This window comes from Haemaphysalis longicornis, unplaced genomic scaffold (assembly GCF_048455015.1).
Source record: "Haemaphysalis longicornis isolate Haplotype H1 unplaced genomic scaffold, Haemaphysalis longicornis Haplotype H1 scaffold_4, whole genome shotgun sequence".
In the NCBI taxonomy this organism is placed as follows: Eukaryota; Metazoa; Arthropoda; class Arachnida; order Ixodida; family Ixodidae; genus Haemaphysalis; species Haemaphysalis longicornis.
The window spans coordinates 224,865,922-224,883,100 of record NW_027526361.1 but is presented as its reverse complement, the minus strand read 5'-3'; the positions used below and the strand labels follow the sequence as shown (position 1 = coordinate 224,883,100).

At 50.3% G+C, this 17,179-nt stretch overlaps 1 protein-coding gene across 2 annotated transcripts in view; it reads left to right on the top strand.

Moving 5' to 3' along the window:
* LOC144179661 (protein Aster-A-like) overlaps positions 1 to 17,179 on the top strand; it is a 79,546-nt gene that overhangs the window by 3,999 nt on the left and 58,368 nt on the right. For both annotated transcript variants that reach the window (XM_077708100.1, XM_077708101.1), the window contains exon 2: positions 16,508 to 16,765. In XM_077708100.1, coding sequence (XP_077564226.1) covers positions 16,508 to 16,765 — 258 coding nt within the window. The remainder of the gene's footprint in view (positions 1 to 16,507; positions 16,766 to 17,179) is intronic.

Genomic DNA, 17,179 nt, shown 5'->3' with positions numbered 1-17,179 from the left:
AATCCGAGCGCTTCTGGAAGTCGAATATTTCTCTCGTGCAGATCTGGATGGGTACACTCGCGATGCTGCTGCTGATGATGATGAAGATTAGTGGCTCTCCCTTTGAATCGGGGCGTCGGTTGTCAGCAACCGACTTCCCTGTTTTTATTACGCTTACTTGCCCCACTCCCAGCTAACCTAATAGATTTGCTTCCTCCCTCCCATCTCCCCCTCTTCCCTGTTTTAAACTCATCGCTCCCACCCCCTTTTTTCTCCCCCCGCTGTTCTAAATTCTCATCCGTATGATTACTCCGCCTGCGTACCCATCCAACACATTCCAACACGATGCGCCGCCTAAGTTTCTATGATGCACAGTTTCTACCAATAATGCTTAGCGGCTTCCCCTTTGTAGCGGGGTGGCGTTGCACAGCGACCTTAGTCGTAACGCGCCTGTACAATCACCTCGCCAAAAAGTTAAACAAAAAAACTTCATGAAATTTTTGTGCTATACTCGGTTACAACTTAAAGGGACACTGAAGTGAATTTGTCAAGCTCCCGTTTTTGCTTGCACTGCGTAGGCTGGCTCAAATTAGCACACTTTTCATCGTTTATCCGGTTGACAAATCGGTAATTATTTTACAAAGCGCGAAAGAAGAAAAACTACCATGCGCGGTTTGCGGCGGCCGCACCAACTAAAGCTGTGACGTTGGGAGGAGCGGGCACCATGATTGGACGATGCCCAAGGTGAGCAACCAAACAAGTTTCGGTTTCGGTTCTGTAAAACACAACCGGTGGCGTTGTTGGATGGGCATTCTCGATAACTCAGTAATCATCGTACCGCGCTTCTGCCATGTTGTCAGCTGTAAAAATGCATAAAGATAAGCCTCCCAGGACGGCTTGGAATCGTAGCATTCACTAGCCGAGGCCTACGCAGTGCATGGACGCCCTCCGCGTACCCGCAGACGCCCAAATGTCATGCGCTTTTCCCCCATATTTGGAGCTTGCCTCAGTCATGCCTGTACCGTAAAAAGCGTGTTCGCACCAGGCCAAGGGTCTGTTCATTATGGCCTGTGCCCACTGCCCGCAAGCAGTCGGAGCTTATGGCAACAGCACGCCAACGTGAACTCGCTAGCGCGCCAGTGCCAGCCTGCGCGCGTTCTGTGAACTAGTTCGTGGAGCCATGAACGTTGCGGCCCAAAAAAAGGTGAATTCAATGTAGAAAACATCGGCAGAAAACGAAAAAGTTAACTTACAAAAAAAAAAAGCACGTACCCGCGGGGACTCGAACTCGTGACTTGCAAAACACTTGCGGCAACATACCTAGCGCCCCAGACCACACGGCCACGGGACGGGCTCCGCCGACTTTGGTAATATAAGGTATATATTGTACAACAAGTTTACACTTTCATTTAGTTTTGACATTTCAAGCAGCTTAGGTGACTATTTGTTGTATTGCGCTCGTGCAGTAAGCGTCCCCCTAGTTTCCACAATAGCTCACGTCTAGCAATTGCATTTCGTAGACGGAAAAGCGTTCGCAGATGCGTAGTCGTGCTGCTGACCGCTGTGCTTGTTCGCCCAGCGCAAAAAAGTGCTTCCCGCACCCTATTTTTACGCTGTACGGCAAAAATATCAGTTGATATAATTTCCTTAGTACCTATATTGACTTCGCTGACTCTTCTCCCGCCTTCAAGAGGCCTTATATTTTCCTACTGGCGTACCAGTCAGCGAAGCGTCGCATGTGCGCTTGTGCAGCGCTTGTGTGAAGCGACCTTGACTTGGAACTAGATACAGTGTACAAACTAACCAAGTAAAGAAAGGCCCATTCTTCCATTCACAAACGTGTCCTGGCTTCGTTTCAACTGAGTGAACGAATTGCGACGACCCGTCGGCAGCCGGCGGACGAAACGCTGGGCCGACTGACTCTGTCTGAAGGCCGGGGAGCCGTGCAGTAGCGCACCCAATTGCGAGCTCGGCTCCTCCCGACGTCACACGAAAGCGCCACAGAAAATGGGCGAGCGTAAAGAGAGGAGGACAGCAGTTTCGAATTAATTTTTCTACTAAATAAAATCGCGTAAACGCGCCCAGAGTGGTCGTAACATGGCCTGGGGACTCCGGACTACAATTTGCGCAAGTAATCCCGCAATGTTTACATATCACTTCAGTGTCCCTTTAAGAACGGCAACGGAAGTTGCCGCTGTGCCTCATCACCGCAGCCGGATGTTACTCCGCGCGGCGCAAGTAGTGCGTTACTGGGAATATTTTGAGCACGGTACGAGCCGTTTCGATGATTTTGTGGACTTGACATGCTTATAAACTACTGCAGTGACGACAAACAAACTACTTGAGTAATCTCCTTTCAAAACGTGCGCGCCCGTTGATATCCGGGTCCGTCGCTTGAGCGGAGTGATACCGTACACGAGCTATTGCCGTTCTTAACTTGTTCCCGCGTATAGTCTGGCTTCTTTGTTCGCATGTCTTCCCAGATTGTTCTCTGCTCTTCTTACCACCAACATTCTAACATTTCACTAACCTCTACTGCTGTCCAATTCACTTTTCCGCTAACCTTAAAGCCAAGGGCTTCTGGAAGCTGGATGGCTCCCTCACTGAGACCTGGACGGATACCTTTGCCCAATTTTAGTAGCGTCGCCCTCTAGCGGCCGCTAGGTGTAGGGGCGGCCCTACACCACACTAGGGGGATTATAAAAGGACACGCCCCGTTTTTTTTTTGTTTTTTTTTTCGCCTGCCCTGCGCAGTTGAGGAAGCCGTCCCAGGCGCCACGCATGGTTTCGGTGCAGTAATATTTCTCCACGTCCACGTCCACGTCCAAGTCGTCCACGTGGTTCGCTTAAAACCTTTCCACGGACGATGACGAACTTTTATTTTCATTTTTCGGACTGTCGCTTATGTTAGCATCGGGTCGATGCACTCTTAGAGGGGGGTAATGCCGCGAACCATACATTGGGTTTGTTTATTTGTGTTTTGCTTTTACCGCCCGGCTGCGCCGGTCTGTGTTATCTCTGCGCCAAGGGAAGCGCGTGTTCCATTCTTTCTTTCTGTGCCGCATGTGTTATCTGTTGTGATAGGGAGAGCATTTCGATGTAACGTGAACAGCCCAGAATAATCTTCTTGGATCTACTATGTTCTCGATGCGAATCGACGTTTCGAGAACCACGTGCGCCAAAAGATAAAAAGCCTGCAGTGCGGACGCCGGGGCATTCGATTCGACGACACTCGCCTGTGCAAGTCACTTTGTTGACCGCTGCTTCGCCGCCTCTGTATTCTTTTGAGTTGTTAGGCGAGCACAAGTTCGCTCCAATAAACGTGTTTCTCATTCAAGACAACTGCATCGTCCTTGTCTTCGTGACAATACGACGAACGGTTATATGCGCTGTAGAACGCAATTTCGTGCTGATGTGCGCCCGTTTTCTGTATATATATATTTTAAGAATAAGTGTCAGTTGGGAGTAATGTGTTGTCTTTCTTCGTCTATAGCAAGGGTTAAGGCTTGGGCGTGTTGGTTCATGATTAGGAGGACGGGAACATCGCAACGCAGACGAAACACAAGAAAGTGACAACCACGAGCGCTGTGGTTGTCACTTTATTCTTGCGTTTCGTCTGTGTTGCGCTGTTCCATCCTTCGTTCGTCCTTCGTGTGATCTTGTTGCGCTTTACTCGCCAGTCCGCACGTGGAACGTCTTTAGTTGTTGACTCGCGCGAAATCTCCGATCTTTGGCGCTTCCGAGGCATACAGTGCCATAAAAGTAGTGTCACAAAGGGAATGTATTGCGCTGTGGCGCAAATCCTCCTATCTCGGCTCTCTGTGAGAGTCGCCGAGGTGCGTGACGGGCATCGTTAATACACCAACAGCGCGGGTAGCGTTGCACGCTTACGGTCTAGTTTGCATGCTCGTTGCCGGCGTCGATATACCATTGCCGCAGCACATACCCGTGGCATTTTCCTCGTGCGCGCACGTGTATTGCGTGGAAGGAACGTCTCACCTCCAGCGTTTGAAAAGGATACGGGCAATAAATACAAGCTTCCTGCGTGTGTATGCACAGTCGCTTACGTCATGTGCGTTGCTCGATGAGTGTATTTTCCCGGTCCTCCTCCTTGTTTGGACGCCCTCTGACGGAATGTGGCAGTAAGAAAAAAAAAAAAAAGCGGTGGCACAAGACCACTGTAACTGCGCAGCATTGTTTGGAGTGTTTGTTGAAGCCCGACAGGAAAGACATTTTTTTAAGGCGAAAATCTTTTAGTGCTGGGTAGTGCGATAAACCGCCGTCGTTGTTGCGGGGGTTGTTGTTGTTGTTGTTGTTGTTGTACGGCACGGAGAATGGCTGCCGCAGTAGAGAGTAAAAAAAAAAATTTACAATCCCTTCCAAGCGCAAAAGCTGAAAGTGCGTCCAATCGATCTTCAAACCTTCAGAGACTTAAATCGCGAACCAAGAACGAACCCATGCGACGATTTTTCGCGCACGAACTAAACGCATCTACGAACCATCTAAATGCATACCGGTACGTGGTTTTTGAGATAAAGGTATGCAATTGTGCTCCTTCTTTATGATCGATGCGCGTATTGTCTTATGTAGAACCATTTCTTCTTCGCGATTTTCAAGTAACCGTTTTGGCACAAATTGACAATAGAAGCCCGGGCTCGCGCATGCGCCGTGTGTCTAGAGATCTCACCAGAGCTTCTCGGTCGACGAACAGGTCTATGGGAAAATGCATCACTTTTTTCACAGTACGCCATCGGGGCCCCACTAGGGAAGCGTTCCCTTAAAAAAAAAACATATTTGTTTGTATTAAAATTCAAACTGTGTTATCCAGGGTAAGAGACGAGTGTTTTACCACCACGCCATCTCCGCAAGTTGCCAATGGGGGAACTTTAGGGCCGCCCTTTGTCGTCGTAGCTCGCTCGCTGGACCCAAGTAGAGCCACACGGCGTTCCGTCGTCGCGGCGTAACCCAGAGGCTTCGAAAGCCGAGCGGTTTAAATAGTCATAACCGTGTGAAACTCGTGAACCGCTGCCGCTTGTCCTGCATCCCCCCGTTGTTTAGCGCAAAGGAAACTGCAGGTACGTTTGAGGCGAAACATGCGTAATTAGCCGCCAGCGCCCGCGTTCATTTAGTTAGGAACGCTCGCCGGATTGGTTTTTGCGACAGTAAGCGAAAAAAAAAAAAGTGGCATTGTAGTGCTGGCACGTGCGGGGGGAAAAGCAAGCACAAAAAGAACACAACTCTCACTGGCGCAGTTTCAGGCAGGGGGCGCGCGAGCACTGTGAAGGCGGGAAATTTGAATTGCATTGGGTGATAGCAGTGGGCGAATAACGGCGCTACAGCCCATTATGGCGAATCACTGCTCTGCACTTGTGACAGCTTTCACATTGAGTGGAACGGCTTTTTTTTTATATTGCGTGACGGGTGAACGCGACGGCACGTGACTAGACCCGCACGCCAATCACGGCGAGCTCTGATTGTAGGGAAACTGTTGCGTGAAAGAAGTATCGCCGGTCTGTCTGTCGGAGTGGTTCGCGTTAAAAGGCGAAGAACTCTACGCGAAGAAAGACGCAGCCACGATGTAAGAAATTGCGCTACGAATACAAGGACGAGTGGGACGCTAACAAGACTCGGATGAGGCGCAAACCCCGGTCCTATAGCTGTTAGCGTCCCATTTGTCTTTATAAACGTAGCGCAATTCGATATGAAACATCACCAACTAGCACCATTCTACGTCCTTTTGAACGATGTAACACTGCAGACGCCTCTGATGAATAAACCCCCAGGATTTTGCCTTCGAAGCGCGTAAGCTCAGTTAAATGCACGGGGGAAACTTTTTCTCCTAAACATCATTGTCGTGAGGTGAGCGCGTAGTCAGCATGTTGTCTGTCGCGATTCACAGCCAACGGATAAATTGACACTAACGAAGTAGGTAACGTGAATTTTTACATTCCAGGAATAATAGTTTATGCGCATACATAATTTTCTTCGCTGCAACGGAAATGTTTGTCATTCGGTTTCCAGAGGGGATGATTCGTTTGTCGGCACGCTTCAACGGAGCGGATCACCTGACTCCAGTTCTCGTTTCCACGGCGCTCACTCCTGCCCAGCCGTTGTGACCAGTGTATATGTAGACTGGTGTGCTAGTATAGTTCTGCTGAAGTGGGCTGCTGTCGGAGTCCCGGAGAGAAAGCTGCAGCGTAGTATAGTATGCATGTCGTGTCCACCCACCGCCATGACCCACCCGACGTTATGGAAACTCGAGTGGTGTTCGAGTGGTCCCTTTCACGCAGTGGTCACATATTCATTGAACCCACCCGCCGCGGTGGCTGAGTGGCTATGGCGAATTGTGCTGCTGAGCAAAAGGACGCGTGTTCGAGTCCAGGCCGTGGCGGCGGTTTTTCTGATGAAAGCGAAAAGCAAAAACGCCCGTGTGTTTGAGATTTCGGAGCACGTTAAAGATCCCCAGGAGGTCAAAATTAATCTGGAGCCCTCCACTACGGTGCGCCTCATCGCCTGAGTAGCGTCGGCTTGTTAAACCTTGCAATGAATCAATATTCATCGGTGCACTTTGCCCATGTAGCTTTTCGCGAATTTACTATGAAGAAAAGAGGTCCACGATCAAGGCAGGACGGAAGCGAACACGTACTATAAGCTAATAACCCACGTTCGTTCATTGTCGTGATTTTACGGATACTAGGGGCAGGACTTTGTGGGTACTGTTGGCGGTAATGGGGACATGCGTGAGCACATCACATAAGCTTTCTCGTCATTAACAGCAGCGAGATTTAAACTGCACCAAAAAGGTTGCCCTTGATTTGGTAAAAAGAACTAAGAAGTTTTGTTGGTGTGTTTTTTTTTTCTTGTCCGTTGCCAAATGTCATAACCTTTCTGATCACTCGAACGGACCAGTGAAGTGTCAAGTCATGGTAGTTTATGCGCTTCTGCGAGCCTGTTCACCTGCGGGAGGGACTGCCTATACGTGCTGATGAAATCGACAGCGAGCTGACGCATGCATTGCCCTTTCTTGGCACGTATGCTGCGATTTTGCTTGTACGCCCAACATCGACGTTTTTCTCTGGTTTGGCTAATACACTTTCCGCTGATGCGTGGCTATGCTCGTCGGGCCCGAACTCGTGTTTTGCCGCGTATTGACCTTTCGTACGATGCGGCAGCGCAACAAGCTGTCTGCGGTTTCGCATGCTCGGCATATCTTAGCGCAGCACACTTGCCCGCTCGTTTTTTTTTTTTTTTTTTTAAATGCAGAGCATTTCTTAGACTCGCCTCTTCCTGCGTCGGACGGCGTCCACAGCTCCGCGTCCGCAGCAGGTGTGCCTCTCCTCCTTCCCTCCTCTCTCTCAACAGCAGCTGGCGCGCGCATGCGTAGTAGTCAGCCCGTTCGCTCCGTCGCGGTCTCGGCGTAACAGGTGCGTGATAGCAGCGCGGTGGGGCGTGGAAGGGCGCGCGCTGCTTGCGCATGCGCGCTCTCCCCCCCCGTACTGCTCTCCCTCTACTGCGCGCGCTGGTTGCTCCTTCCTTCCTTGGTTGACGCTCGCTCCACCCTAACGCGACTTTACTCTCCTCTCTCTACCCCAAACCAACACCAACGCAACTACGACCCAACTACCCACCCTAACGCGACTTTACGCGGCGTTAACGACCCCCAATGCTCTGCATTTACTCGTGTTCCCCTCGCGGGAAGGAGCGGGAATTTTTTTTTTCGCCTCGTGTTTTTAACTGTCTAAGTAGAGCGTGTATGCGTTTTTGTTAAGCGCGTGCTACATATTGAAACGCACAGCAAAAGGGCAAAGTATATGTGCTCATTTGAAAGTACTGCGAAATTTTAACATTCACGAAGTCCACTTGCCGTCAGTGAAGGTCAGTTACCTGCCATGCGCGGCCGTTAAATCTGTTAAACCTGTGCGCGGCTTTTCGGAAATACACTTCATTAACTTACCGTAACTGGTGCACCTTGAGAATCGCAGACCGCGGCCGTCGCTTTCGGGACCCTCCGAAGCATTTTGTCGGCGCAGAAATGCGTAGCGCAGGATCCAAACTGGGAAATTTTGCTAGCGTGGAGCGACACTCCTGCTTTGTTTTTGAATTGTTTTCTGGGGACATTGCCTGAAACTCTGTTCTCCGCCGTCCTAAAGCTCGCCAAAGGCCGTCGGGAACTTGTAGCCAGTAGTACATAAATGGGTTTCAGACGATTCGTCGAACGCCGTTGTTGGTCGAAGGGCGTTTCATCGAGGACATTTCGCCGAGTCATGACGTGCGCTGTGGAGCAGGGCCTTTGGCGTGCATGGACAAAAATAAGTGATTGTGGTTTTAACCGCAGGCTACTATCGTCAGACTGACTGCCTTTTGTGTTTATATCTTGTATTAGAGTACGTATTCAGCTGTTCTTTTTATCTTAAAATGTTTACAGGCGCGTGTAGAAGATTGGGCTGCAAATGCGTTATGAAAGCGACGCCAATTGTTCGGTCTCTGTCCGACGTTTTTTGCCTTACCGCGCTTTCGCCTTACCACCCCTTCCAACCCCGTCCTGGAATTTGACGGTTACTTGAATCAATTGACCAGAGTTACTTCGTGCATTGCTAAAAAGCTTCTCAGGGTTTCGAGAATCTGAAAGGGGAGTTCCCGCCAGCTGCCTGGTAAACTACTGGTCCGCGCGCCGCCTCGGTTTCCCCCTATACCTCCTGCCGGTTCAGTCTTCAAGGCAACAAGGGCTGCCACGGAGAAATAAATCCGTAGAAAACTGGCGCAGCAGTGTTTCAAAAGTTTTCGGAGTCGCATATCCCGGCTTATGGCGGCTCCTCGGCCGCATGCAACAGCGGCAAAAATCTTCGAGGCGACTGGCTGGAAGAACTTTTTTGAAGCCAGAAACCGCCATATATCAGAGAAAGGCGGTATTAGCCAAAAAAGAGGCCCTCAAGCGCATTTGATTGATTGATTGATTGTATGGTTTAACGCGCCGACGCAACGCAGGCTATGGGGCGCGCCGTAGTGGAGCGCCCCGGATTAATGTTGACCACCTGGCGATCTGTAACCTGCGCCGAAATCTCGTACACACGGGCGTTTTTGCTTTTCGCCTCCATCAGAAAAGCGGCCGCCGCGGCCGGGAATCGAACCCGCATCCTCGTGCTCAGCAGCAAAACGCCTTAGCCACTCAGCCACTGCGGCGGGTCTGAAGCGCATCTCCAACTACGGAAGAAACATGCCAGTATAAGGCTTTTTGATGGCGATCGCTCGTCAGGTAAAACAGTGACTGCGCTCTTGTACGTTTCTATGCGATTTAAATACTTGTACAACTGATTTCTTCCTTGCAAAATAAACTTCGTTTAAATTACTGCCGGCCTGTTGAATTTTCAATGCATCCTGAAAATGCGTGCCTTCTGGCTAATCCAACTACGAGATGCTTCGCAGAAACATGGTTACCCCCCCCCAAAAAAGGGTGATAAGGAGAAACTTCTGTAAAGGTTACCCAAAATGTAGCGTTCGTTCTGTGGCACATTGCCGATAATCGCCGCAGAAAGCAGCAGTGACGAATGTTTGAAGGCTTAAAAAAAAGCGCTTTTTTGTGACCTTTCTATTATAAATTATTTCGTGCTTCATGCATCCCTTAATGACTAAAATGGCTTGAAATTTTCTAGCAGCAATACCGTTCCCGATACTTTCAAACGGCATTCGATGAAACGGGTGAAGTCACTTCGACGAAGCGGCGTTCGATGAAACGGCTTCGATGAAATGGACATGCGTTCGATGAAACGGCGTTCGACGAAACGGTGTTCGATGAAGCGCCTCGGACCCTGCATAAATGCATTATACCTAATTACCAAACATACTTGTGCTTGGCTTTACGTTCTCTTTTATTACATCTCGTGACGTTCAGTTAACATCTCGCGTAAAAAATCTTGGCCTATCTGAGCTGTAAGGCGGCTTGAGCTTGCTGCGAAGTTTTCCTCGCCAGTCTCTCGCTGGCTCTTGCTTGTATTTTTTGCCTACCAAAGCCTTATATCGCACAGATCTGCAACGCTTACAAGTTCCGTTTTGGATCACGGCTGAAAAAGTACATACAATGTACGTAACCTTTTAATGGCATGAAAAAGTCGACGCGAATTTTTAAAGCTAGGCTTATACTAGTTTCGACGGCATTATCACGCGCATACAAGCGGGCGTTATCGGCCACGCTGAGAACGACTGCACGTGCCGGGTTTAGCGCGTTCTCGCGGTGAGAGGTAACCTTTCTTTACACGTGCACGTTGCCTGCAGCACTCCTGGTTAGCTGGAAAGGTATACATAGCCCGATTGGTTACTCGGAATCGTCGATTGTTCGCGAACAGCGGCTCTCTAGTCTCCCCTGATGTGGTGACATCGTAAGACAGCCCAAAGACGCTTTGTTCCGTCGTGCGTATCTGAATGAATAGCGTCTCCTGACAGCGCCGCAGTTTTGCTCCATACTGACCGTCAACAACTTATCGCCTTACAAAAAAAAAAAAAAAAAGCCAAACACGCCACCCTTAAGGGACGGCGCACTTCTTCTCTGCCGTTAACTGCTTTTTTCTTTGTTACATGCGTATCGCCCTTTCCTGAGCACTTAACGCCGTGCGTCATAAACTGCTGTACTCCTCAACCTAATTAAAATAAATGTGCACCTGAACGTTTCAATTTAATTTGTACGCAATTTGCAACCGAAAATGGTTGTAGTTTTTCTGCGATTTCCATTTTGTGGTGTTCGCACTGAAAGCCAATCGAATGCAGTTAATTTTCTATCTTCCGACAACGTTCCGCATTGTTTCTCCGTTCCACCACATTTTGATCTGGGGTTTGCACCACCCAGAAAATACGTGTACGGCGGCCGCAATATCACTCCACGGCTGAACGTTAAACAAGTACACACCGTGTTGGCGCGATGGCTAAGGTCAGGCAACACCGTGAATTTGTACCAACTCGGCGAATTCTGGGCTCTTTTGCACCAGTCCAGACTTTATCAAGCCGTTCTGCTACTGCGCACGAAGGGCGGGCACTTGATTTCAAGAATTTTTTACAGTGATAAGTATTACCGGAGGGCGACCAAGGGTTTTCGGGACTGCAGTGTGGTGCGCAGTAACAAATGCGTCAAATGCCTGTAAAGGGTGCTTCACTGCATTATGATGCACTGTGAGGGAAAGTCAACTTCACGAAGCACGGCTGGGAAGAACATAATCAGCCATAATTAATTTCGAGGAGGATTTATTCGCAAAAAAAAAAAAAAAGAAAACTCGTTGATGGCGTTAATAACAAAAGACACCGATGGCGCGAGCGCCGTCAGGGGGTTGGCCTACAAACTGAATGCGAATCAGAAGACTGTTCTATGGGCGTTAAAGTCCATGTCAAAGTGGCGCTCAGGTCACTGCGGCTGTGTGCGTCAATATGTCTCGCTTGTGAAGCCCAGTTTTTGCTGTAACTCTGCGATTATTTCTTTGCTCTTCATTTTGAGTGTTTTCGCTTGAGTGTATTGACTGGGGTGCTTCTTGCCTCAAACTGAACAGTACTGAGTCCCGGATTAAAACGGGGTGCCTCCGTAGTAGCTGATTTACTGGAGATGCACCCCGGTTAAGGTCATCACAGCGCCGCCTTGTTTTTTCCCCGTATTATTTACCTTGCTATTTTTCTTCTGTATGGTCTCTGCTGAGTGTAGCTTATTTACTGCCTCCATTATCTATCGCGAAACTGCCCTGGGAACGCCCGTAAAGATTTTTCGTTAGTCGCTCGTAGGACCAATACAATTGAAGTAAACCAGGCCCACGGGACCTTGCGGGATAACCGGAAACGAAGACGCATATACGGATGTTAAATTGGAAATGGGGGCTCTCTGAATTAACGCTGAAAAGAAATCCAGCGGTTGGGAACCCCGAGGAGGAATTATAGAGAGAAGTTCGTCTTTTTTTAGAGCGAGAACATCAATGTTGAATTGTTATAGAAAAGAATACAGTAGAAAAAAAAAACATGCGCCCTCGGTGGTAGCCGAACCAAACAACCTTGGGATAAGGTGTCCGATACTTTACCAGTCGAGCTTTCGAGGTCGGCTGTATTCTCCACTTTTGAGTGTGTGCATATAAGTGTATGCTACTCCAGTCGGATGGTGGCCAGCGGCTGCGACCCTTAACTAGGGTAGGATTACATTTAGAACCATTTTACCGGCGAATAAAAGAAGAGGACCTAGAGAAATGCAAACAGGACAATCGCTAGACTTCAGCTTCGCTTGAAGTCTAGACTTTGCTTGGACAATCGCAAACAGGACAATCGCTAGACTTCAGCTTTGCTTGAAGTCTAGACTTCGCTTGGGTTGAAGTCCAGCGATTGTCCTGTTTGCTTCTCTTTAGGTCCCCGTCTCTTTTTCGTCGGTAAAATGGCTCTAAGTCAATACCAACTAGCCCAACTTTCAGCCTTAAGGATTATTTAAAGAATGGGTTACACAAAATATTCTGCGGTAGAAAATGTTCCACAGCGCGAAGTGGCAGGCGTTGATCGCCGGGACTTTGGTCTGCCAGTTCACGTCTTGGGATTCCTAAAAGCTCGCAGATTTTTCGTCAAGCTGGTGCTTACGTTGCGCAGTGCAGGAATGCGTGCGTCTGCATTGCGGGCATTCTCCACTGCGTCCGCAAAATCACTCAACCTCTTACGGCCGGTATCAGATGCCAAGCACGTTTCGTGCGGAGGGATCGGCGCGTATCGGCCGCGCGTGGAAACAAACACGCTGCGTGTGTCTTAAGCGTAAGTGGTGTTGGCGCAGCGGCTTATACGAGCGTAAATAGCAATGGAAGTATACGCGTGGGTTGCATACCATTCTTTTTTTTTTTTTTCAACTCGGGTAACTAGTGTTCGTTAGCGCACCTGCTCGGAATAATTCTCCGCCTGATTTCTCCACACTAGCAGCCCGATGCGCTGCCTCCACACTTTGCCAACGGTGGAACTGAAACTGTTGTCTGTGCTACCGAGCACGAGGTCGCGGGTTCGATTCCCGGCCGCGGCGGCCGCTTTTCTGGTGGAGGCGGAAAGCAGAAACGTCCGTGTGTACGAGATTTCGGTGCACGTTAAAGATGCCCAGGTGGTCAAAATTAATCCGGAGCCTTCCTCTACGGCGCGCCTCATCGCCTGTGTAGTGTCGATGCGTTAAACCCTACAATCAATCAATCAATCAATGTTGTCTTTGTTGCTGCTCCTTTGGTCGTGGCACATAGCCAAGACGAAATACCCAATGCCCATGTGGCAGTACCCAAGATTCACAAAACTGTAAATCGGAAACGCTGAAGTTGAAGATTGGTGCGTGCCACGTGACCCCTGAGCTTGGTGCTATGCGAATAGAACAAGGACACACCACGAACGATGTAGCAGTGAAGAGGTTAATAAGTATTGCCAGGCTTTCGCCGTCAAACACGCGTGTGCCCCGATTAATAATTTTTTTAACAGCGGAGTTGATTAAGCTTTCTTCTGTCCGTGCCGATCGTTAACAGACATTTCCGCTTGGTGAAGTGGAGAGGGGGAAATGCTAGGCAAGAAGTGTGAGCGAAAGTGGCGAGGGGGAAAGGAACCCACGAGCGGGTGTTGGGAGTGCTAGCCTCAAGAAAAAAAACATCCCGTCCCATCTCCACTAACGTGAAACGTGGGGAGGGGCAAAACACGGAGCGTATAAGTGTATTGTAGGCGCCTTGGCGCTTTTGCTCGCGGAGATGATGAAACCGAAAGGGGGGGGGGGGGGTAGAAGTACGCAGCTTTGCTGTAAAAGGGTAGCGTCTTTGAAGTACGAAGCGCAAGGCGTAAACGAGCGTCCAGGTGTTTTTTTTTTTAGTACGCGGTACGTTCTAGCGCGAGGCGTAAACGAGATTCCCGGTGTTTTAGTACTGTGACTACTTGAGACGATTACGACGACGACGACAAGAGACACCAACAGCCCCAGCCCCTAAAGGACTTCGCCCCTAAAAAACGCTTCTCGTGGTTGGAGTCGAACGTGGGTTCCTCGCGTTATGAAACCGGCGTCTATCCGATTGCAATATCATCTTATTCGGGGCCCGCAGCATTTGCTCTGGGTTCGCAGCGTTGTAGTTGGCCTTGGCCTTTGGCTGAGTTGGAGTGGACTTTGGCTTCAGAATTTGGCAGTCAAGATTTTGGACTTGATACGAGGGTGGATTGTGGATTTTTATTTAACTCGGTTTGCATGTAAAAGGCTTCGCTATTTAACGATTTCTCTCTTTAGAAAGGGACAAGCCTAAGAAAAGCCGAGTGAAAGCTAGGGAAGACCACCAGCTCGCTGTTTCCTCTGTCTTCGCATGTCAACTGCGAAGGTGGCCGATTTTGTTCGCGCTTGGAGTGTTTGCTCGCCTTACAATTCACCGCGGGGCTGGTAAAGACAATCCATGCGTGCGAAACGTCATTCGCTCCTCTCGCGCTTGTACCGCCAACAGGGTACTAGTGTCACGTCACCTGCGCTCATTTCGGTTTGAGCCTAAGCTGTTCCAAAGTGTGATTGTTCGGTCGCCATCCTGGAAAAGGTTTGCACACATTGGGAACCGCGATGATTGCGCCCTGGTTTTTGGCTTCGAAGATTTCGACCGTGTTTCGTGTCGTCATGAAACCCGCAAGCTAGCTTTCCCCCGTGGCTTCATGTCGCGCGGTGGAGCCTGTCGCATGAAGCGGACGCCACTTGGCTAGAAGAGGTTCTGGGATCCTCTCCTATAGTGTGCGAGCTTATGTGTCACTCTGCTTTTCGGAGGAGGTTGTACCGGGGAAAACGATTCATTTTTAGTGCGTACGCATTCCTTGCCGACTATTTCAGAGTAACGACCGTGTAGCGCATTGTGTTGGCACAAAAGTGTGTAATTGGTGAAGTTAAGGCATTCTACCATTACAAAAACTTTACCACCTCTTCCTCAATAAAGTTGAGAAAAGCGCGAAAGCTTCGTGCAATCCAAGGAAAGTGCCTCCAATCGATCATCACACCTTCTAAGACCCAAATAGCAAACGAAGAACGAACCCATGCGACGAATTTTCGCGCAATTACTAAACGCATTTGCGAATGATCTGAATCTATACCGATGCGTGGTTTAGAGGATAGAGGTATACTATTGTTCTCCTTCCTCGTGATAGATGTGTGTATTGTGTTATCTAGAAGCGTTCTTTTTTGCAATATTCCAGTAGCCGTCTTAGCACTATGAAAGCCCGGTTTCACGCATGCGCAGTGTGTCCGGGGATCTCGATCATCAAAGCTTTTAGGTCGGCTAACCGGACCATGGGGGAAAGCGTTATTTTGACAGGACGCCGTTGGCCCCATTAGGAAGCTTTAGCTTTAGTAGTGCAAGTGGAGGTGATTTCTTTTGCTATTACATCATGTTTCTTGCCATTACGATAACAGCATGTGCTTGGACTTGACGACCTCCAGTGCTTGCGCATGGAAATCAGCCGTAAAGTCCAGGTTTGGGGGTTGGAGCTGGGGGTGCGACAGGGAGCATGCTTGGTTTGGCATCGCGGCTGGTCCGAGGTCTTTCCGATGTGTTCCTCTTTCTCTTTTCTGTTTTTTTTTTTTTTTGGGGGGGGGGGGGGCGTGAGCTACACTGGCCGAGGTTGAGCAGTTTCGCGTGGCTCCTGGAGAGCCGTGCTGCGCAAGCGTGGCACGTGGCGGCCCGGTACACTTGATGATCACGCGAGGGGTGGCCGGGTATGGAACCGATGGCTCGTGCGTCGCAGCAACACCGTCGTGCGCCTGTGGAACCAGCTTAACTCTGGGGCGATTGGTGACGCTACGCCGGAGCCGCTTGATGAATATACATGTGTCACATAATGCGTATACCGTGTGTGTGTGTCATTGAAGCAGCAATAAGCATGATAGTCAAGCTAATCGTAGACAACCAGGAAAGCTAAGAATAACCAGCTGAACCTTAACTCGCGCTACGTATATCCTGGCATAGCCGAGCGAAGCACTGCTAATTTTTGTTTTCCTTGGAGGGGGGGGGGGGGGAATATACTTATGATGACAAATAAATGTGGATTGTAGAATGGGTGGCCATATGCACTCGGCCACGACTCCATTTAAATTTTGGTAGGAGAAAGGGAGTGACCGACGCTGTTTGGCGTATGTAGCGAGCATGAGCCCAGCGGGAAACCCTCCAGCGACCACGTGATCGAAACACGGCGTTCGCCCGCCACTCATTTGCAAGCCATGGCAGTGTGCTAGCAGTGTTGTGTGTCACGTTTTCTGAGAACGTACGACTACAATCCCCATCCTTTTTTGATCGATGATGAATTTATAGATGATAACGAAACTATGCCAAAAGTTTCATCCACGTGTGCAGTAAACAGCCTGACGCGTTTTCTTTGCTTGTTTTTTAATGAATAGCCTGCACTTCAGTCTGCAGTCACAGCGGAGAAAACATCGTTTTGATAACACGATGTATTTGTACAGCCAATTTTTTTTTGTTTCCCTGTCGTTGCCCGTTGAGCTGTACAGCCTAACGTGCCTTTCACACTGTCGTCTCTTCTTTTTTGTTTCCACCAGTGGCCGTCGAGTCTCTCCTCCATCGACGAAAGTGACGGTGGCGGCAGAAGGCGGCGGCGCTCCTGCGACGGTGGCGCCAGCGGCGGTGGTGGCGGCCGCCCCTGCCTCAGAGGGTGGCGCCCCTGGCGGCGGCAACGGCAGCCCGCAACCCGCCGCCGCCGAGGCCGCGATGGCGGCCGCTCCGCGCCGCGCTGCCGCATCTCCCGAGCAGCCGCACACTCCCCAGCCCACGTCCGCCGAGGAAGCAGCGGCCGCCTGGTGAGTCTGCTTCTCCGCAACGCTCGCCCCTCCGCGCGCTCAGCGGTGCGGGGAAGCCCAACCTGTGGGCGCGCGCGGTCTACCACCCCCTGCCCCGCAACCCTTTCTCGACAGCGGCTCGACCTTTTCCGGGCAGAAAAACCGGCCGGACGCCGCTAACGTAACGAGCGTCGAATGAAGCGACTTCCCGGGCACGCGGCGTTCGTCCAAGCGCGCTCTTTCTGGACATGGCAGCGCGAAGAGATTCGGGGGAGGGGGTCAACAGCCGCCGGCCTTAGCGCCGCGTCGGGAGGATATGGCGTTTTGCCGCGGCGTGTGATACCCGCCTGCGCGACGCTTTGCCGCCTCATCGCGGGCGCCAGGGGGGCAGCGCGCCGCTGGCCCCGTTGGGGGCGCTTCGCTGCACGGCTCGCA